Genomic DNA, 22,108 nt, shown 5'->3' with positions numbered 1-22,108 from the left:
AACAGCATTTAGATTAGATTACATCAGTCTCCTCCTTTACTTACTCCCTTGAGATCATTCTGCCATCTAAGTGAAAACGTCCAAGTATATAAAATACGTGAATTAAACAATGCAAAACGTCTGGATGCTCTGAACTCATGCCAGAAGAAGCAAAGGGCTAAATTCAGAAGGGGATCATGAATATTCTGGCAGTACCAGCCCCTTTTACCCTCAGCTCGCTGTCAGTCGCTGCTGTGAGGATGGCAGAGCAGGGATTAATGTTTCCCTCCTCTGGAGGAATCTGAAGTCACAGCACTTACAATCCAGAGGGAAAGAGGAAACCCAAAATCATACTTAGCCTTTGGTTTGGAGCTGGGATGTGAAGCAAGCTGGCTTCTATCAGGTTTACCTCTCATGAGTGTGTGCTAACTAGCAGGCTATGGGGTGTTCTGAAACCGAGGACTCCCCGCTCTCTCCCAATTTTTTATTTTTTATTTTAAATACTCAGATAATACTTTAATTCCAATCCACAAAGAAAAAAAAAAATCGCTCTCAAGCCTGCTGGCCAGGACACCTACCTGGGAGGTATGCCACTTGGGCTCAGCTCCAAAAAGTCTTTCCTTAAAATACTTTAAAAAAAAAAATGTACTGAAAAGTATCTCCTTAAAGTAAAGACAAATATCGCCAACAGGCTATTTGCAGCTTTATTGGGACAACAAAATGAGAGCTTAAATCTTAGCATCAGAGAATCATTCAGGTTGGAAGAGACCTCTAAGATCAGCTAGTCCAACCGTTAACCCAGCACTGAGAAGTCCACCACTAAACCATGCTCCTAAGTTCTACAGCTACAGGCTCCTCTTAAGACTTGTTCTCTAGAAGAGAGCAGAGGAAGACCTGACACTTGAATCACTGAAGCACTGAGAATTAGGATGAAATGAGAACGGCTAAAATAGGAGAAACAACATAATAGTCTGATTTGTGAACATAGCTCAGAAGTTGGGGAGGGCTTCATACCAAAGAAAGCGATTTCATATCAAGTCCACAAATAATTTTGCATCCGTCATTCCTGCCTGTTCATGGATGCTGAAAGAACTGTCCGGTTCCAAATGAAAGCACCCCAGCTTTTAGGAAGCAGGAAATTTCTCCTGGTGGCAACACGCTCCTGCTGGCTCCCGCTACAGTCTTTATGAATTCGGTGACAATACTTCCACTAATTTTACAACACACACAGAATCAGGTCCTTTGGGCAAACTGCAAAAGCTTAGAAAAACTGAGCACTGATGAGTTTAGCTAATCACTCTATGACCAGTAGCAATTATTGAAGATACACTCCTAAGGACTTCCAAATATGCATACATACACATGTATGTAACACTTCAGAAATACAGCTCAGATCTGATCCACGCTTCCATAGGCTGAATATAAAGTAATTGTTCCTGAAAACAAAGGCAAAGGAGAAACGGAAGAGATGTACAGATTCCTGAGCAGCCTCCTCTTCCTGTCAGAGGCATAAAAAAGCCTGTGTTTTCAAATGAAAAGCATAATCATCATTTAAGACTGCTCCATAAAGGAACAAGGGCTTTTTGAATGGAGCTCTGTTACCAGCCTCTGTTCAAAGGACTGCATAATTGGACATCCTGGCAAAGCGAGATAGCGTTCGTGTATCGTGGTATGATACAAGTGTCCTAGGAACGATCAAAACATGTAAGAAAACGAGGTTCATATAAGCACCTTACAGATTAAGCTGCAGTGATCTGTGGAAGTGACAGCTGCTGTATTCTCCTCTCTTCTATAATCCTGCATCAATACAGTCAATAGTTTGTTTCGCTTTTGTTGTCTTTTTTTGCTAGTAGTACCAATGGAAACAGGACTAGGCGCTGACAACTTCGGACAACCTGATGTGCTACCACGGTATCACACACCCATAAATAACGCCACTATACTTGTTCTACTAGCAGCTGGCTCACTGTGGATATCAGATACATGATTTCTGTGGTCTTTCAGCTCGGAAAAGAAATTTAAATGTGTCCAAGGCCTTTCCAATGCCAGCACAGGGTGTATGTGTGGGTCTGACTCTGACTTCATGAGGGAGCCAGTCTGTGCTTCCATGGGCATCTACGGTTTTGTGATTTTAGCCTCTGATACGTCACAGGCTACTAAGCAACAGAACCAGGGCATTTTAGCTGCATTTAGTTCTACCTTTTAATTTTAAATTGAACCTGACCTCTACCCTTCTGGGTAGAAATCAGACAGCAAAAATATCTCATAGAAACATCAAGGTTGGAGGGAAAAAAAAAAAAAAAAAAACAAAAACACAGAACCACAAGATTTTGATGTGTAAAAACTTTAAAGCTGCCCCAAAACATTTAGGAAGAAAAAACTCACAGAACAGTCTATTTAAGAAAAATCTTTTAATTTTTATTACTTTCTGGCAGTCATTTTCTCTTGTTTATGTTTAAATTTTAAACCAGCTATATGATCTGGCCACTAGATTTCTTCCCTACAGGAAGAAAAAAAAAAATTGAGGAAAATCTTGGGAACAAAACGCTCAAGAAGGTACCATCATTCTAAATACATCATCTTGTTATTGCTTAATTAAGATACCGAAACGCTCTGGGTTGGAGCAACAGAGGCTGGAAGTTTACACTTTGCATTTCCTTTCTGTCTTTGTGCTTTCTGGCAGAAGACATGCCCCCTTGTGGGGAGAGGTTCAGGCCCACAAACCACCGGTCTCCCCTTGGCAGGTTTGGGTATCACGCACGAGAAACAGCCTTCATGAACCAGCTTTTTGCTTCGGCATTTCTTAACTTCCAGTCCTTTCTTAGACAGATGTTGCCCGAAGTACCTCGCATAGATCTCTTCCGTGGGTTGTGGGGAGGACGAAGGAAAGCAGCAGGCCATACGGCTCCTGGACAGACGGTACTGGATGGTTAACACAGTAAGAAAGGTGCGGAACAGTTCTTTCAGCTGCGCCAAATCCATTAGTTCTAGCCACTTTCGTGAAACACAGAGGAAAACTGCCCTAAAGAAAGCACTCCATAAAAGTCTGCTAGTGACAAGGATAAGAGGATACAGTTCTCTAGATTTAAATGAACATCTGACAAATCAAAAGCATCAGCACTGTAGGGATCTCCACACTGAACTCATTATTCCCAGGTTCTTAACCCTGTTTGAGCTATGGTAACAAATAGCTCTGACAACATTTTCAGGCTGCAAAACACACACACGCACCTTTCTCACCTTTTCTGTGATGCTGATTTGGCTTTACAGCCATAAAGCAGTTGCATGTATGTTGTCCTTGCCCATAACTTGAATTAATTTTTTTATTTACTAAAACTGGTCATTTCAAAAAGCTGAAAATTTAACTGACGTGGATCATAAACATCCACTGACCATTATTACCATGACAGATTTTCAAGTAATAGAACAACTCCACTGGAGTTATGAAAGCTGAGGGCAAATTGCATTCAGTCTGAACACAGGGTGAGGAATACCACACAAAATGTTAACTCGTGACTACTAAACATAGGGCGATAGTCTTCCTCCTCCCTTCAGTATTGAAAGTACATTAATTTTGGCATACGAGGCACAAGCAAAATGAACCGTCTCTCCAAAACAGTAACAGGCTGATGAAGCCTGACCTTTCATTGAAGTACAGGACAAAAACCAAGCACATTAGAGCACTGAGTCTGGTAAAGTGACAGAAGGCTACTACACCGCACGATGTAAAGAGAGGACAGAGAAAGTGCACCCAAAGTGCAACACAATGAGACAGGAAGGGAGATGGCAAAGAAAGAGAAGGGAGGAAGTCTGTACTAACAATGCTTCTGTCTGAGATATTAGCATAAGACATGACAAAATGAACAATGCTTTCTAGATTCACATAACATCTGTTAATCTCTCCTGCAGCAGGTTCTTTCTGTCTCAGAGCGTAAAGAATCCCAAGATCCTCTCAGAATACTTCATCACTTCAGGGAGAAGGGGTTACGCTACACCGTTTTGCTCCTTATACCTCGGTACACACTAAAGTTACTGTTCTTATCGCTACGGATGCATCTGTCTGCTTTGTTGCTCTAGACATAAATAAACTGAAATTGGAGTATGCAATAACCTATGTTCTGGGTGCCGACGCTCATGGCAGGCTACGGGGGTATTCTCTCCACTTTCACTTGTGTTGAATCTTCATCACATTTTTCTTGAAATGAGAAGTTACAGAGCACATCAAATAAGACCTGAAACATGAGCTAGCCAGCTTGAGACAATTACTATGTTTCTGACCTAGTGATTCCTATTTTCTTTTGGTTCTGCATAAGAAGATTCATTCAGCACTTGAAATACCTGAGAACTGTAAAGCATTGCAATGTTCACCACTGTTGCAGTTGACAAAAAGTAAAAAATTTTTGAAGTCAGTTGTGGCAAGGGTTTTGCCCTCTGCTCTCACGTTCAACTGTTACATAGCAGATGTACACAAACTACATTAGCTTTGCGTTAGAAATAAATTTGGGTAGAACCTCAAGCCTTCCACCGAATCATCTCTGCAAAGATGGCCCATCTTCTCAGCGAGAAGCAGCCTAAAGAAAGCAAAAGAAGATTTGTTGCATTAGTTGAGGACAACTTGATAATGAAGGCATTATTAAACACAACAATTATTACTTACCTTTCTTTGGCTAAGAGAACAGACATCCCCACCAGCTTTGCAAACTCATCAGCTGTGAGAGAACCTTTTTCAGATACCTATCAAAAACAAACACACAGATAAACAAACGAGGGCATTAAAATAGCAACTCAGTCAGGTCTAGCCTTGTAAAGTGATAAATTGGTAGCAAAACTCTTGTGAAGACAACTAGTGTGTTTGCTTTTAAAAAATAGCTCACAGACAGCAGTATTCTGTAACAATTAGTATTTACACAGCTCAAGTGTACTAAGTGATTCTGCAGACTGTGAAGCTCAAGTGAGGAAATAAAAACCAGCAGGGCAGGACAGGTCATCCATTTAGAAATCCACATCATCTTAAAGGGAGGTGGGGAATTTGAGTTGAATTAAGGTATCTCTACTGGCTGTATTAAATCCCAAAACCTCCTTACTCCACCCTACGTTATGGCCTACTAGTGGGATCAGTAAAAGCCACCATCACATTCAGATAACAGAAAAGACAGATTCAGTCTTGGGACTCAAAACTTTGGTCCCATTGTCTCAATCACGCTGGTTGATACATGTGAAAATGAAACCTTCTCACACAGGTTGGCATGCGGACACTTAAAATACAAAATGTTAAGTCCAGGATTATTACAGCATTGAATTTCCTATATAGACATTTGATTTATTAGCTACAAATTATTTCTTCCATTTCTCCACTGATTAAAGCAGACTTTCACATCCACATGTAGTTGCCATTTCCTGCTTCCCACATAACCAGGTGGGGAGGGATTTACTCTGCGTCATTCCGAGCACTCCCTGAGCAGCAGTATTCCTTTTGCAGAAACTCAGATTGAATTAGTCCTAACTTCGGATTTCATGACCATAAATGATTGCATCTGAGTACTGGAAGCCAGCTATACAATCTCATATGGCATATGGGTCATTAACTATTTTTCCTTCCCAAACCACCACTCTCATCAAGAGTGACTTCGGCTCCCATTGACTTCCACATCATCTCTTGTCTTCGCCAGCCATTCTAAACCACATCACTCTCCTCTCTGAAATCCTGCGATTTCCTTTCTTTTTTTTTCTCAGAAGTTTCAAGTTACTGCACATTATAATTTAAGCACAGGGAGCTTTTGGCCACTATTCTGATCACATCTTCCCTTTCCCTTATGGGCTAGCCTTCCTCACTCAAAGCCTCTCCCTTCCATTTTTCTATGAAGTCAAAGCCCCATGTTACGAAAATAAAAGAAAAAAGGCACCTCGTTAACAAATCCACCATCTGTTGCTTTCTGTGGTTGACCTCATTTGTTAAGAAAAGGCCTTTCCTTTCCTTTCCGTGATAAGCCCTCTTACTGAAGGCAACAAATTAATTTGAAATATATATATATATATATATATATTAAAAGACTGAAATGGACTAGGTATTTTTCTGTAAATGTAACAAAATAAATTGAAAGGATTAACATATACTGAAATATTTAAGTGTCTTAATTTTGATAATTGAAGAAGGTATTTTTTAGACAGCTATACACATTCCTCTTATCTAAAAGATCTTTTTGGTGAGAGAGTGCTCTAACAGTACCAATCACAGAAAGCCACGCTGAAGAGTCCACTTGATTTATCAAGTGAGAAGATGCCTGTGATAGCTCTACTTTTTCTTCTTTGACTGCCCAAGTCAAAGTCCTTTTTGACTTATGCCTAACTTTAAATACACCTAACCATCTCTCATTCAGCTTTGTGAAAAACAAATTCACATCCCACTGGAAAACATATAGGAAAACACACCACATTAATGGGACAGCAGCACTTTAAAGAGTCAAGACATAGCAAGACCATGAATGTTTACCACCCTGAGCAATCTATGCTACTTTTTTTTCTCCTGATGAAGCCAGCTTAATTCTCCATCAATTACTCTGCAACTGAGTGCTCTTTACAGCAAACTCAGTATAAAGTGTTACACACACAATGAGCTATTTTACAAAATAAACCCAAACCAAACAACTAGCCATATCAACATTTAAGAGCTACTTTCACTACCTTTAAGCACATTGTGTACAGAGACTGAAGTCCACTTTTAAGTTACATGCTTAATATACACCATGAATTTTATCCTACAGCGTGAAAGATCTGGAGGAAGGTTAAAGGTTAATGAAGTTCGAAAAGAGATGGAAAAGTGTTTTATTCCTTAAGGAAAAAGCAATGACTAAGACTATTGCCTGCACAGCATTTTGAAGATGAGAAGTGCTGTTTAAGTATTACTGTTAGAAGATTTTGGAAGTGCAATATTTTGTATTTTAAAACCTCAAAAGGAGGTCCTGTATTTTACATTTTTATACCTAATGTATTTAAGTATCCCCAGCACAGTCTGAACACTGAAGGAAGTGAAGTTCACATACTGTCTCTAAAGCAGAAGCTACCATTTCCTCTTCGTTGTGAGACTGGAGCTCAAGCACCATCACACCACTGTCAAATATCCGAAGCCTAAAATCAGGAGAGTCAAAGTTACTAAAAAATCCGCTCACACGGTTATAACCACATTCAAAAAGAAAAAAAAGCCGTGTAAAATGAACTTAAAATTAAAAGCATCTTCAAAGCCTGAAGAGACAGGCAAGAGCTAGGCACACGCCTAGCATTAGTCAAACACTTTTCTCAGTCTCAAAAAAGTTACAGAATGGCTTGTGCCAGAAGGCACAATCTAATTCCTACCCCGCTGCCATGGGCAGGGACACCTTCCACTACACCAGGCTTCATCCAACCTGGCCTTGAACACTTCCAGGGATGGGGAACTATGTTGATAGGCAATATCAACAAAGGAGGACATAAATGGTTTGACACGGAGCAATCATTCAATCATCCTATTTCATTCCTACTGCTACATATTCTACATATCCATAGCAGACAAAGTGAAAGACGGTTAAAAATTAATATTTTAATATAGAGCGGATGTTGGTGCATTAAGCAGCTCCTGGATGACTTTGTTTAAAAAAAATAGCTGCTGTAGGCAGGTAAAGTATTGAGCCTGACTTGCGAGTACCATGTTTTATAAGTACATCTGTAAATCTCTTACCTTAGTGGTAATTTCAGTGACTCCAGCATCTTACAAGCATTTACTAAATCTTCAGGTGAGAGCAACTAAAAATAGTAAAACGTTTATTCAGAGTTTGCAATTCCAGTATCAGTAAAAGTTACAACAACTACAGCTATAATATACACCAGATTACATAATTTTGTTCTTTTTTTCTTTTATACTGTTGTCTACTCTCTTGGCTTCTACACTCCTTCCTGATCCCTTGCTATGTTTTCTGTAATGCTCCTTCTTGCCCTGTGTGCAGAGAAAATTGATGTACTTTGGAAAAACAATCCATATTCTTTAGTATTCTGTCCTTACAGTTTTCTTTCTAGATAAGGACGGATTATTTCTTTTATACAGTATTGTAAAAGGCAGCATACATTATGACAAACTACAGAGAACACAACCATTACGTGGAAGGAGGAGAAAGGAAAATGGTGAACATTCCTCATTTTAATGAAGGGCTTATCACTTCCTGTTGTTAGTGAGCAATTGGTAGGGAATACTTTTGCACTTTTTCTTCAATTACCTTATAAAGGAAGTACATTTTACAAAATATTTAAGACAAATCAACTTCTCACCTCTAGTCCTCGTGCACGATTTACCAGACAGTACACTTCTGTGAGAGACATGATTCCTCCTCTCTCCTGTGTAAGTACAAGACTGGTAAGAGAAATAGTATTAATCTAGTAAACGCAGTATCTTAACTTGCATTTGACTGATTAAACAGAAAACCGAGGAGCTAAACGATGGCCTTTAATAAAAAAGCTACCCAGGACAATACCAAGTATTTCTAGCATTAATTTGTTAGATGATATCTTTATCTAATCATTTTAAAATGTAAAAAAAATGATACTATATCCAAAAACTGAGAGTTACTTTGAGTTACCACAAAGAATAAGTCACGGGAACAAAGAATTTCAATATATTAAATCTATCGATCAACTTACAGCTCTTACTTTTCAGATAGTTTGTCCTTCTGATCATAGCAGGTAGCACATTTATTTCACAAAACATACTATATGTTTCTTAGAAGACATATAGACTTTGAAGTTTCAAAAGGAAATCAAGCTTTTTGGCAATAATCTTGAACTCTGAGAGCTTCCGATAAATTAAAATATGATGCATTACTAAGAGAGAATAAGTATAGAATTTTTAAACAGTTTGAAGAATGACTGCTTATCTTTTCAAAGTTACTGTTGTTTCTTTCTAAAAAAAAAAAATACTCTGTGGGAAGAAATAAAGGTGGTTCAAACAGAAAGGCTGCTAATGTGATTTACTAGATACCACCACCATTTCATGAATTAGAAACCAAGATGCCATTACTCCAAACAAAAATTCATACACTTAAATTTTCTCAGTTGGAAAGAGGATATAGATTCCTTCCATAAACGCTGAATACGAAACTGTGCTGCTAACTCTGAACCTTTAAAAATAGGCACTGTAATACACCCCAAACACATTTACATCCAAATTCAGCAACACACAGAAAACACTGGTGCAAAATTAGGTTCTTTACCTCTAATGGTGTCTGCAGCATTCCAGCTAGTTGTTTCGCCAGTTGCATGTGGTAATGCGTACCAGATCCATGCGTTTCCCTAGTGACTGGATTAGCTATACCCATACTCAGCAGGTATGATTTGAACCTAATGGTCTAAACAAATAAATAAATTAGAAGTACATCAGCCTGTGCATGATTCTCATTTTTAAAACACTTTGATTTTATTATTACAAGACAGTTTCAGTGAGTAAATCCAATTGGTTTACTGCCGATAAAGTCAATTACTAGCAAAGTGAAGGCAACACTAATACAATTTATTTTTCAGCAGCAAACCACCAATGAAAAGCAGAAAACTGTCATCATTCTCTATGCAAAGGCAGCAAAATCTTTGTTTAACAAAAGAGGGTCAAAATAAATACTAACATCAAACAGTGAAGTCTCTTTAACTAGAATTTAAAAGAAAAAGTATTCAATTATTCTTTATTAACATACAATTTATTAGAAGGATAGCTTTTGCTTTGCATAGGAACATTTCTGTTGATTCTAGAAACAAGATTCATTTACCTCATCCTCGGTGATGTCACCTTGCTTTTCTTTAATCTTATTAGCTATTGACTTGGATAACTCCACCATTTCCTTAGCCTATCAAGGAAGACACATAGATAAATCAACTTTCAGCTCAACAGAGAAAACATGTTTAAAACTGAGAAAACAAGCATAAGTCTACTGCGATGAGTCACACATGCCATACCTTCTCCATTAGTTTACTAAGGTCCTCAAAAGCCTGAAATGAAAAGCAAAACATTCCCAATCAGTATCATTACAGCATTCAGCTTCATGGATACAGTGAGCTGCCTTTGTACACCTATTTGAGCTAATTGTAAGAGCTGCTGCCACTATAGATTAGTATGTTATATGTTATATATAGTTCCTTGATGTATGAAAAGTTTGTTTCATACAGGTCTACAAATCAAAGTGATACAATCCATAAACAACAAGGAATGAAGGAAAACAAAAATCAAACAATCGTACACTTTTCTAGTGTGAACATTAGTTCACTATGGTTTATAAAGCCCATACAATAGGAAGGACCAGTGAGATATTGAGGTTGGTTTTCTTCAACCAGTTAATCCTCAAAGAGATCTATTGTTTCTGGACAACAGCTAGCCAGATCTAAAGCTACAGAAAAAAAAACCCTCCTGATAAAACAATTTTACTTTATTGAGTAGATGTTATCAAGTCAGTAAGAAAGTCCGTAGTTCCTTTAAAATAACCAAGGAAGAGGATACATTCTTTCACATGTATACAGTAGAGACACATGTACACCAGAGACAAAATCTCTGAAAACATGTCAACATCTTTTCACTTATGTACCCGAAGGAGTAGTGATGCTCCCATAATAAACAAAAACAGTTAAAATGAATGAAATAATGCCCATGAGACAACCAGAGTTATATAAATTAAGATTAAAAAAAAAAATCAAAAAACATCTTCTGAAAACTCTAGTTGTTGGACCTAGAAAGCAAAACACATGCCTAAGTAAAAACAGATCTGTACATTTTTTTTGTAGTCTGAGAAATTTTATCGTTTCCACAAAGCTATGTAACAAACTGGACACTCATCATAAGACCATGATGGCTTCAAGTCTGTTAATCTTAGCAAACTGTGATGGTCTCAAATGCAACAGATCTACAACTATCCGCAAAGGGCATTTTCAGGATGAAATAAAACATATAAAAGCAAGCTGAAAGTATAGTAAAAGGTAAAAACTTCAGTAATGATAACCAACTGGCATTAAAAAAAAAATATGGTGCATTTCAACCAAAAAAAGTTAACAAATAGGTTTAAGCTATTTAAGAGCAACTCTCATTTCTGCCAGCCTCAGCAACACTGAGCCTTCAGCTCAGCTCTCTCAAGCACATGACAACCTGCCTGGGTGGTGAACCTTTCCAAACCACCTTTTTTGAACAACTGGTGTGGGAAAAGCTCTAGAGCCCTTTCAAGTAAAGCTTGCCTGACAGCGGCACCCCATCTCTCCAGCCGCAAATAAAGAAGGTAGTTCAGTTACAGTACATCAAATGAGAATAGATGCATCTTGCCAACAATTTCTAGCCAGTGCTTCTGTGCAATTTAGTATCTTCCTAACTCATTCTGACTAATCCCCCCACTAGAGAGACAAGTTTTAGCAGAACTTATGCAGTAACGCTGTATTGTTCCCATTCACATTTAGGCACCTGAGTCAGAAGCTTGTTGGTTTGAGACTCCACAGAAGAGAAGAAAGATGTCTCTGGGAAGGGACAGAGATTTGGATTTCATCCAAATTCCTCCTAATGGTGCAAGTGACTGATTGCAGAAGTCTAGCCTCTTAATGCTTGGTACCTCAGTTACATATCCAAAATTAAGTGGAATATTTCTTCTTGCATCCCAATCTGCCAAATACAGTAACTTACAATAAATTTCCCAATCCTTAGTGTAATTTAGATCCTTCTACTGTACTTGTAAGTGATATCAAAGTTTTCTAAAAAGGCTTTTCCCAGCTTATTTCTAATCTCTACAACGTGCATGAAAACACTGTTAATCAAAAGAACCCTTGATTTAGCTAAATAAACAGCATGCTGTGTCTAACTCCTCCCCCGGCTGACTCATGAGGGCAGGCCTGGAAACAAAGGGGAATGTGCACACACCTAACAGGAACTTCCTCAGATAAACAAAAGGCTAAAGAACCGGATTCTTATCAGCAGCGAACAGCAGATGCAGGAAGCCTTTTCCTGGAAGCCAGGGCACCATTTTTTAAAATTAAGTCATCTATAACATTTAAAGCTGGAGGAAGGCAGGATTTTACAAGTCATGACTTTCCTCCGTTCATACAACGCTTACAAATGGAGTTCTTTTACTCTCTGAAAAAGCTACAAACGGAAAAAATAACCAGACAATACCGTTTGAACTATACGGACTCGCATACAACCACAATGCCTTTTGAACCACACACAGAACTTCATTCACTATGTTGTTCTTCATAAACAGAAAAAAACATTCTAGCAGTATCTGAAACAACATTCTGCCTACAAAACTGCTATATATTTTTTTTTCTTATACATCAGAATAGCAAATGCCTTTTTTTATCACGGCATGCTGAATCCCATAAAGCTTTACCGTAAGAATCCATCATCAGTTGTCAACAGTTTATGAGCACTTCTGCATCAATCTACGTACCAATCTCTGTTAACAAGACAGAATCAGACTATTTCTGAGGATATTGCTCCCAGATAAGTTTGAGAGATCTTCAGTGACGAAATTAATGGATTCTGTTGTCCATCGGTATTGGCATCTGAAGTTCAACTACTGTCCTGTTTCTGGGAAAAAGGACAGTCTCCATCCAGCCCACGTACTTTGCATAGATACTTGTAACATCTCGCTGGCGCCTCGACTACTGAACACTGCTATAATTATAAACCTAAGTCTAACATTTAAAAAAAATGAATATTTATATGATGAAAACATAACTGCACCACACTTACGTGCCCTTAGTTCAGCATATTCTTCTTAATATGTATTAAGTTTTCAACTGAAACCAACCTTAGCCGTACAAACGCAAAAAGACACTTGTAATGGTCTCTTTCTGTAGCTGCCTCTGTGTTCTGCTTCTCCTGATGAAAAACTCACTGAACTCAGATTTCTAATTCTATCGAAACTAATTTCATAAACACACAGCAGTGTTTCCAAACAACAGTCTTCTGGAAAGGACTGTGTACATGAAGAAATACCCCTTATATATTTTGAAAAACCCATTAAAAATGATGTTAAAATATATACTCTTAGTCAATTCAGATTTCTCAACAAAAACAATAGTCTCAGCTGCCCCTAAAAGAAAGTGTGAATAATGTGAATAAATGTAAATAGCTCAGACAGGTGGCTGACCTTGAAACTACAGCAGTATTTACCTCGGAAATGTTTTTGTCAGTCTCTTTTCTTTTTTCTTCTAATTTCCTTTCAATCCCTACAATTCCTATAGCTCTTGTTCTTCCTGCCTGCAAAAGAAAATAATGTAAAGAATCAACATAGGAAACGCTAAGTTTTCTCATCCGCCTCAGTGTGTAAAAGCTTGTATTAGAAGACAGAAATATTCCTCCAAGGAGCTGATACCATACATACAATAATTCATGTATTTCTTGAGAGTACATTTTTAAATCAGAGTCAAAAATTAAACAATATGCATAAAGCAACTATGAACTTGCTGTAGTATAGACAATGGTTATTATATTAAAGCTATTAATTTCAATACGCTTAATAGCCTGATCTTGACTGAGCATTTCAGTTCATCCCAATTAAAGCCTCCCAAGTCCATGTGAACATCTATACTACAGACCATGGAAATGCATGAACACATCTAAACATGAGTACCACATGAAATTGAATCTAAAGAAATGTAGCCACAGAAACACAATGCTAAATGCAGTCTAATTTTCCTTGCTGAGATACATCAGCATGGAGGTGATGGTGAACTTTTTATTTGATGCTAAATGTTTTAGAAAGCATGGCACTTAAGCGGCACTAGTGTCAGCCCTCAAATCTGACTGCAAAGCTTAGCATGGGTGTTAATGATTTGCTGTTACCCAGTAAGAACAGGAAGCAAGGCATTTTCATTACGTGATTTGTGGCACGGGGTACAGGCTTCCCCATCAGTCTATGAAATGTGACTATCACAGAATCACAGAACTGTTTGTGTTGGAAAGGACCTTAAAGACCACCCAGTCCCAACCCCCTGCCATGGGCAGGGACACCTCCCACCAGACCAGGTTGCCCAAAGCCCCATCCAGCCTGGCCTTGAACACCTCCAGGGATGGAGAAACTGTGTCGATAGGTACTATATTTACAGAGGAGGACATACATGATTTGACATTGAGCAATCATTAAATCATCCTATTTCATCCATGCTACTACATATGCCATGTATTCATATATACAACACACTCATATATAGAAAAAACACCCACGTGTTTATCAGTTTTTAAACCTAGAAGTATGCAGACAAACAAAAAAAGGCAATCTAACATATGACAAAGATTCTCCATAATAACAACTGTCCAATTAGAATATAAATTTAAATTACATACATACAGGTTCCAAACAATTATATAATTATTTTTTTAATGTTCTGTATTTGACAGATGCACTATATGGGGGTGGCATTAACTGGAAACAAGATTACATGCAGATAATGATTTCAAACTAAACAAAGTGACATGTAACATACAGAAGGATGTCAGAAGCTCTGCACATACCTGTGGATCTTTGGTAACCTGAAAGGTCTGACCGGTAGGCATGTTCTCCCATCTCCTTTGTGTGATTTCTTCTGAGAATCGTCTATAGAACTGCAAACATTGAAGGATGACAACAGATGTTTCACAAACTATGCGGAGTATGTCTGGGTATTTTAGCATCTTGATTCATCTCCCAGATGAATCAGATTTCACTGTAAGACGAAGCATAGTAACACCTACACATCCACACTACAACATTACAGTGAATTTTTGACAATTGGAAAGGAAAGGTGTGGTTACTATTGCAGTTAGAAACTTCCATGAGTACTTCTCTTGTAAAATACTTTTTCAGATATTCAAAGAGTTCCAAAACATGCTAAAGCTAAAAATGTCAGCATTTGCTCAAAGGCCTGCTTTGAAAAGGAAGGAAAGTTGATCAATCCAATTTCTATTGATCTGTTAACAGAATAGCATAAAGTCAGGTGTAACTGACATACCAAGTTATTTGTTTAATGTTCATACTACAAGGAGGCATAAGTTGATTAGGTAACTGTCAGCGCTGACCACTGAGCAAAATCTAGAGAAAAATCTAATCTTACAGTTGTTCAAAGTTCGCATTGAGGTATTCTGAAGTCATAAAAAAAATGATCTGGCGTGTAACTGGTATGCTAGGTCACCAGTAAGCAGAGTATGTTTGATTTTCAAATAAGAACATTCACATTAAAATAAAGTTATGATCAGGCAAAACACCTATGCAATTATAATTAGGCATAAATCCACACTTGTCCTAAATTGGAGTCTGATCACAAAGAAATAAAAGCAAGTCTGATGAAGCAAATGCATTTATAAGACCTTTATAACTAATTCAACTTAAAAACTCATTTTCTGCAGTGAAACTGTATGTTTTTTTTCACCTTTCCAAGTCAAAATTCTCAGTCTCTTCCAGAGAGGATTTTGTACTGTGAAATTTTTTTTAGAGGACAACTCCTTTTTTTTTTTATAAAAAAAAGGAAAACACTTTTTAATGTCTATTACATTATTTTTAGAATGCTAAAAGTGTTTGAGATTAGCAGTAGGTAAAAAGCAAAACAAAAGAACACAAAGCTATGAGGCACCCAAAATCATGCAGCAATAAAATAAGAGAGATGATTAAGTTGTTTGATTCCTATTCAGTAGAGGGTTAGGTACAGAGAAACATCTTTGATTCTGTTAAACATCTAATGATTGCAGAGTCATCATTTTGGAAAATATTGTGTTCAATTAAAAAACAATATAGGAAGTATAAGACTTTATCAAAACTATTAAAATTAGGATGAAGCCTAACAGTACCTCCTGACATTTTTGGAATTATATTTATGTTATTTAACCAAAGCATAGAACCCTGAAGGCTCATAGTGTTTGTCTTCAAAAAGGATGTATTGAAAAAGCTCCACCTCAAAAGTCAACATGGAAAGATCACGGAAAATTATCACTAACACAGCAAGAGGAGAAAGGCATGTCCAAAGATCTGATGTACTGGGCTTGCATGGTACAAAACTTACCTCAATCTGCCCATGTTCTTTGAAAGAAAGTTTGATGTAGGAATATTTGCTGCTTTGGAACGGACCAGGCTCTTTGTTTGAGGAAGCAGGATGAAGATGAACTACTATTTTGGCACTAAAAAATAAGTAAAACAAAAGGGAAGAAGCAGATTTTTTCTATTATCTAAAAAACCTTTTTCTACAGTCTAAGTTAACCATTTAATCAAAAAATGTACCAGCTTTATCTCATGTACGAACTGATGCATGTCAAATTCTGCTTTACATTTGTGCATTAACATTTAAGTATTTTGACTTATTTAAATACCTTTCATAAAAACTTCTATACCCTCTAAAACAACATTTCACAAGTTTTAAATGTAGACACCATCAATTCTCAAGAATTAAATGCAACAGATCTTCAGATTTCAAGCAAGGCATTCTGACGATGTTATTTAAGGTAAAAGCTAATTGTCAAGCAGTGCATTTGATTTGGCTTTTGACTTGCAGTAATTACTGCCAAAATAAACTATCTTTGTCACAGGAAAATGGAAGGTCTCAATATTATGTTTAATCTGCCTAGCTTGTATATGCCACTTGCAAACACCGTATGTGAATTTGTCCAAAACCAACATTCAAAGCTAATGTGCATGGGAATAACAGTCTAAAATGACATCCATCACCAAAACAAACCTTGAGATAGCATTATTTTAGGAATATACTAGGCCACTGTCACAGCATGGCTGCAAATCTGCCATTCCCATTTCATTTTACAGACAGTTTTTTTTGCAGGTCTTTATTTATCTGACTTCTCTGGCATAGGTAAATTACCTGATCTGTTCTGGGTACCCCCTGGATATTACAGTATTCTATTTATCTGACTGCATCTATCTACCTGGCTGCAAGCAGATGTCAACTACATAATTTCTCCTGTTAATCTTTTTCTTGCAAAACTTCTTCACACACACATCATACTGAATTAGTTACCCAGTTGAGGGGAAACACTAATTCCTTCTAACCATCGCTAGCAGTTCCAAGCTCAAAACCAATCATACGGTCACGTAAAGTTATATAATACGGGATCTGGCAGGGTTTCTATCCCCAGCCAGTCCTGTGGTATAAATGACTAAACTTAGCTTTCAAATTTAAGATTCGGCAACATCACTGTGACGTTGATGACTACTCAAAGAAAACAGCAAGGTGGAATACATACTTCAGTGATTACAAGATGGTTATTTAATAACTTGCATCAAATACCACTTTGTCATCACTCTCTTATGCATTTGACCTTAAGTGAGCGGCTGTCAGTCTGGAAACTTGGGTTAAAAATGGAACCCACCATGCATTACTACATAACGTATATGTGACTAATTGTCCATCTGAGGAAAAACAGAATGTTTATCACCTTACCTTTTTCCTATCCCAGCTGCTTGCTCTTCAATAAAGACGACCTGAGACAGAGGTATAGCAATGCAGCATTCCTAGAATAATCAATGCAAACACAAGAGAAATCAAAGCCATATCCTGACTTTTCATTCTCTTAAACTAAGTGTTTTCTTTTCCCATTTCACAAACAGTACTGATTTCTGCAGGTGCTTCCAGAGACACACCACATGAAATATGTTGGTAAGAATAAAAACAACCTAGTAAAGAGAAATATAAATAGAAAAAAAAATAATACAAGCTGAAAGGAGAGTTCTAGATGACCAAAATAAACTTAAGCGTAAATGTGTTGATTTTTGACACTTCGGGCTAAATTTATAAAAACCTCAGGAAATCAGCAAAACTTCAGTATCTAAGTTCAAACTTTAAACACTGAAATTTCCACATGAATGTGGCTTATCCCTGTTGGTGCACAGTCCTCAAAGGATCTCAAAACATTTGCATTGATGTTACTTTGGGAGCCAAAGGGCTACCCAAAAGCACCAGTCTTCTCAGTGCTGAATGTCTAAAAGCTAGATTACCCTTTGAGTGGCGATAGACCAAGTAGGAATGTCTCCATCTATCCCATCCTCATGGACTTAGTTCAATAACTCTGTGTTGAGATTATGCTTTAGACACAAAGCAGAGCAAGAAACAAGACTGTATGCATCTGTGGGAGACTAACCTACCCAGGCTAAACTCTTCTTACATATATTTGAGACAGAAGTTGCTCAAGGGAGCAATTCAAAGCCTAATTATGTGCCTGGTCCTGTTTTGGTGAATGTCTTCTTTCACAAGACAGCTTGGTGATTGACAGTCACCCAGAATGCCAGAAACATGGGTTGCGTTCCCTCTTTCAATCTCTCTTCCATCTACCACACGACTGTCCCTAACACTAGGTTACAATGAACATTGTTATGGGGTCCTCTCAATCCCTGCTACCAAAATTGATCTTTGCATGGAACAATTAAATGCACATTAAATCAGAGCTTAGAAAATTCTACATGCAGGAACTCCTACTAATGAGTAAAACTCTCACTGGGGGAAAAAAAACAAGGGTTGTACTTCCTGTTCTAGAAAATCTTAATATTTAGATATTAGATAATATTTAGATTCTTCTGTGGCTCCAGAGTTAGCTGCTAGTATAGCAGTTTGTAAAATGAACACAGAACTCCAGACATTTTAAATATAGGCAAAAAACCACTTCTGTAACAAAATAAGTTTCTGAAAAAGAGTCCAATTACATGCAATACCTACGTTTTTAAAGTGATTCACTCATTTAGTTCACAGCCAAAATGTTATAAGCTTACTGTAAGTACAAGGACTTAGAATCACCCCTTCCTTCCCAGTGTTCCTCTTCCCAAGAAGTGATACTAAATGAGAGGCGAGTTAAAAATGCTGTGGATAGATGAAATCAAAGAGTTTATTTGGATACATTTCTCTAACATCCTGTGTTGACATTATGTATGATTTTATGATTTGTAATGCTGTGCAAACCTGGCTATGTAACAAACTTAAAAGAATTGCTTAATTTTTCCTTTGGAAATTGCTTATTTTCTATACTTTTCAACTGCAGATGGTATGTAACAGCAGCTATAAAACACAGGTGTTTTTATGACAAGTTGTGCAATGTCACCCTAACAAGAAGCAGCCCCACTTATTAGTAAAGATTGTTGATACAGTAAAAAGAGACTCTACAAATTTATTCTCAGTAAGCTAGCTAAGGTTTCTAAGGCTGATGTATCACAACTGAGCTTAGCCAACTATTCACCATGAAAATAAAAGGGCATTGTGCTACACATTTCACTCCTAAAAGCTTGAGAAAGAATCAGCTTCATTTATCACACTAAGTCATTTGTGTACTACGGATTTAAAGTTAAAAACAAACAAAAAAATGCCTTTACTGACAAAGAATTAACCTGTACTAGATCAGAACTGGGTAACTTCTGCCATATTATAACATTCTGCCATCTGTGTATTTCTGCCCCTTCTCTTAATCAGCCCTGGAGCTTGTCTGAGTCTTTGCTGAGTTAAATTTAATCCTTAAAACTATTTTCTTATTCTCCAAGTTTCTTAAGTAAATTTGATGATCTTTGAAGAGTACAAGGAGCTGTGTGGCCTAGGTAGCAGCAAGATAAGAGAAATGTCATATTTTTGTTGAGAAGGAGAGAAATGAAGATCTGGACAGTTGTTGAAGTTGTTGACTTGCTGAAGCCAAAACATGCAACGTTACTCCAGGCAAGTATAAAGTCTGACTGCGAAGATTAGAAGCAATGCACATTGCAGTACATGCACCTGTCACAAAAAGATGCTAATGAAGAAATAAGGGGTGAATAGATAGCTTAAAAGAGGTAAATTAACTCACACTGACTGCCCCCAAAAAAACCAAAAACATTCATTTATTTAGCTATTATTTACAGAATAGCTCATGACCTGGACAATCAACCTCTGACTTACTTAACAGTAATACCAACCTGGGGACAAGGTCTCAAAATAAAGCATTTTGAAAAATTTCAACTATGAATAGGTCTGCTTTTCCTGCAAACAATCCCTACAGGAAAATAAGAAGTGTTACTTTGCCAAAATTCAGAACATCTTTGGTGACCATATGTGTAGAAGGCTCTGGTAGCTCCCTGCTCTGGAGCAAGGATGTGATAATTGGTAGGGAATAGCCCTACCCTGGAGTGCAGAGGCACTGCAGCAACTCTTGCTAAAAGCTAGTTGACTGGAGTATAATACACATTTGAAAAGTTCTCACGTGTGCATGCTCTGTCTAAATTTTGGCTTTCGTGGCTGAAGTTTCTAAAAGACTGTGTCCAAAGCAAACATAATTCAAGCTGGTTCTCAGAAGGACTTTTCCAATTGCAGCTGTAACGTGGTATACATTGTTTCAGCCTATGCTTAGAGCCTCTCACTTGTCTGTGTTTTTTCACACCCATTTCTAGCCTGGACACTCAGGCTGTGGCTTGATGATACAAAGCATCCAACAGGGGTATTACGCTGCAGTTCTAACACTGACAGTTCTAGCACTGCCGCTTAACCTCTAAATTGATTCTCCATAGTAGCACAGACAGATGTTCTGGCTTACTGAAGGGATGGTTCAGCACAGCCAGAAGCAATTGGAAATATAAGACCCGTACAAAATAATACTGCCACCAAACAACTCCTGTCATCAATTCATGGTCTAGGACTATCTGCTGGGACCAGAAACAGGGAACCTTGGACTTGGAAATGCAGTGAGGAAAAAAGAGTCTTGCTAGACCAGGAGCATGGGAGAAGCATTCAGATGACAACCTACATGACATTTTCACCTTCATTATCAAAACCAACAGTTTCTAGTACATAGCGCTAGACTCTTCTTCTCTATATGTGTGTCATTAAAGAAGAAAAAATTACATGACTTGTTTCGACCCCTCCTCATCTCTGCATGCAATTTAATTAAAGCAGCATTGGGTGAAAGAACATTCCTGGTACAAAATTGTCTTTCCACTGCAAACCAAAAAATGGACTATATGTGTAAGACAAAACATACACAGAAGGAACAAAAATCTGTGTGCAGTGTTTTTTCATCGCAAGCTACCAGTTGCTTATTATGAAATTTACAATTGATTGACATGGAAGAGACAAAAGTGGGACTTACATGGTTCTTCTGATCCCTCCAAAGTAGTCTGTGTGTACTAAGTAGTAACACTCCACTATCAAATTTCACCTAAACAAGAAAAATAAAACAGGTCAACAACAGATTCAACCACTACATTGCATAAACACTGAACTTGGAAACATTACACATTAGGACAACATTGAACCACACATTAGGATGACATTGGAACCAGATACAAAAAGCTATTATTTTGAGAACACTTTTTTTCCCCAGAAAACACAATAAATTATGTTAATGGAAAAAAAAATAGAAAAAAATAGTATAAAGGGATTATATGGATATACACAAGCTTCCTTTTTCAACTGCATAAACTTTCCCCCAGGAAATCCTGAAGGATCCTCCCTCCATATGCCGTGCAAGATATGCAAACATCCCTAATTATCATATTTTTAAAAGGGCTATTGGCTTTGGAACACTATTTGCTGACAGAGAAAGCAGAAGTAGAAAGCAGAAGTTCCGCAAAAACAAAAGCAACCTAATAAGGACAAGCTAGGGCTGGCCTGAAATCTTCTTGCTTATCATATAGGAGCGTTTTTTCTCCCTGTTTTATCGTTGAGAAATGACTGGATTTATCAGTAAGCAATCAGTATTTGTGAAAAACATGGGGACACCACGGCTCCTCACGGCACCAGCAGCTGCCCGTGGCCCCACAGCTCCGTATCCCCTCCCTGAGGAGCTCCTGACGGGGCCGAGCCCCGCCGGTCCCCGCAGGCCCCCGGGCTCGGCCTCCCCTCGGCCGCGTCCCCTCCCGGACCTGGGCCGGGTGCCCGCCGCCGGGCCGCCTCCATCACCTTCTCCTCCCCGTCGTAGAGGCGCACGCCGCGCTGCTGCACCACCAGCGTCTCCCCCAGCTCCAGCAGCCCGCTGGTCCAGGCGAAGCGGTCCATGGCGGCCAAAGCTCCCTTCCCCTCCCGCGAGGGGCCGACTTAGAATCGGGCCGCGGCCGCTCAGCTCTCCTCCGGCCGACAAGCGAGCAAGCAGAGCCGCTCTAACACAACTCCCCCCAGCGGCGCCCTGAGGAGCGGCCGCCATTTTAGAAGGGCGGCGGCGCAG

At 38.3% G+C, this 22,108-nt stretch overlaps 1 protein-coding gene across 2 annotated transcripts; it reads right to left on the bottom strand.

Annotated features, from left to right (window-relative positions):
- Window positions 1-2,375: 2,375 nt before the first annotated feature.
- Window positions 2,376-21,976, bottom strand: VPS36 (vacuolar protein sorting 36 homolog). 2 transcript variants are annotated; one of them, XR_014583447.1, is made up of 14 exons: window positions 21,847-21,976; window positions 21,035-21,103; window positions 17,383-17,453; window positions 15,997-16,111; window positions 14,477-14,566; window positions 13,136-13,222; window positions 9,946-9,978; window positions 9,759-9,836; window positions 9,213-9,347; window positions 8,275-8,340; window positions 7,691-7,755; window positions 6,960-7,104; window positions 4,637-4,713; window positions 2,376-4,550 (listed from the first exon to the last, which is right to left on the bottom strand). XR_014583447.1 is itself a non-coding variant. In XM_083833836.1 (14 exons), exons 1-14 carry the CDS (start codon window positions 21,940-21,942, stop codon window positions 4,457-4,459), a joined length of 1,161 nt encoding a protein of 386 aa, XP_083689962.1. In that variant the 5' UTR covers window positions 21,943-21,976; the 3' UTR covers window positions 2,376-4,456. The 2 variants fall into 2 exon arrangements, 1 of the variants encoding a protein (XP_083689962.1); XM_083833836.1 differs by having other exon boundaries at window positions 7,020-7,104.
- Window positions 21,977-22,108: the final 132 nt, after the last annotated feature.

Source organism: Anser anser, assembly GCF_964211835.1.
Source record: "Anser anser genome assembly, chromosome: 1".
Lineage (NCBI taxonomy): Eukaryota > Metazoa > Chordata > Aves > Anseriformes > Anatidae > Anser > Anser anser.
The sequence above is the reverse complement of the archived record's forward strand: the minus strand, read 5'-3'. Positions and strand labels throughout refer to the sequence as shown.

Bases quoted from the DNA above. Each gene is read 5' to 3' on its own strand.
- VPS36 (XM_083833836.1), bottom strand. From the start codon at position 21,942: ATGGACCGCTTCGCCTGGACCAGCGGGCTGCTGGAGCTGGGGGAGACG. The intron at 9,348-9,758 runs GTAAATGAATCT...TTATTTGTTTAG, and splicing joins GTGACATCACCGAGGATGAG to ACCATTAGGTTCAAATCATA. The intron at 4,714-7,019 runs GTATGTGAACTT...TGTTTTTGATAG, and splicing joins TAGCTTCTGCTTTAGAGACA to GTATCTGAAAAAGGTTCTCT.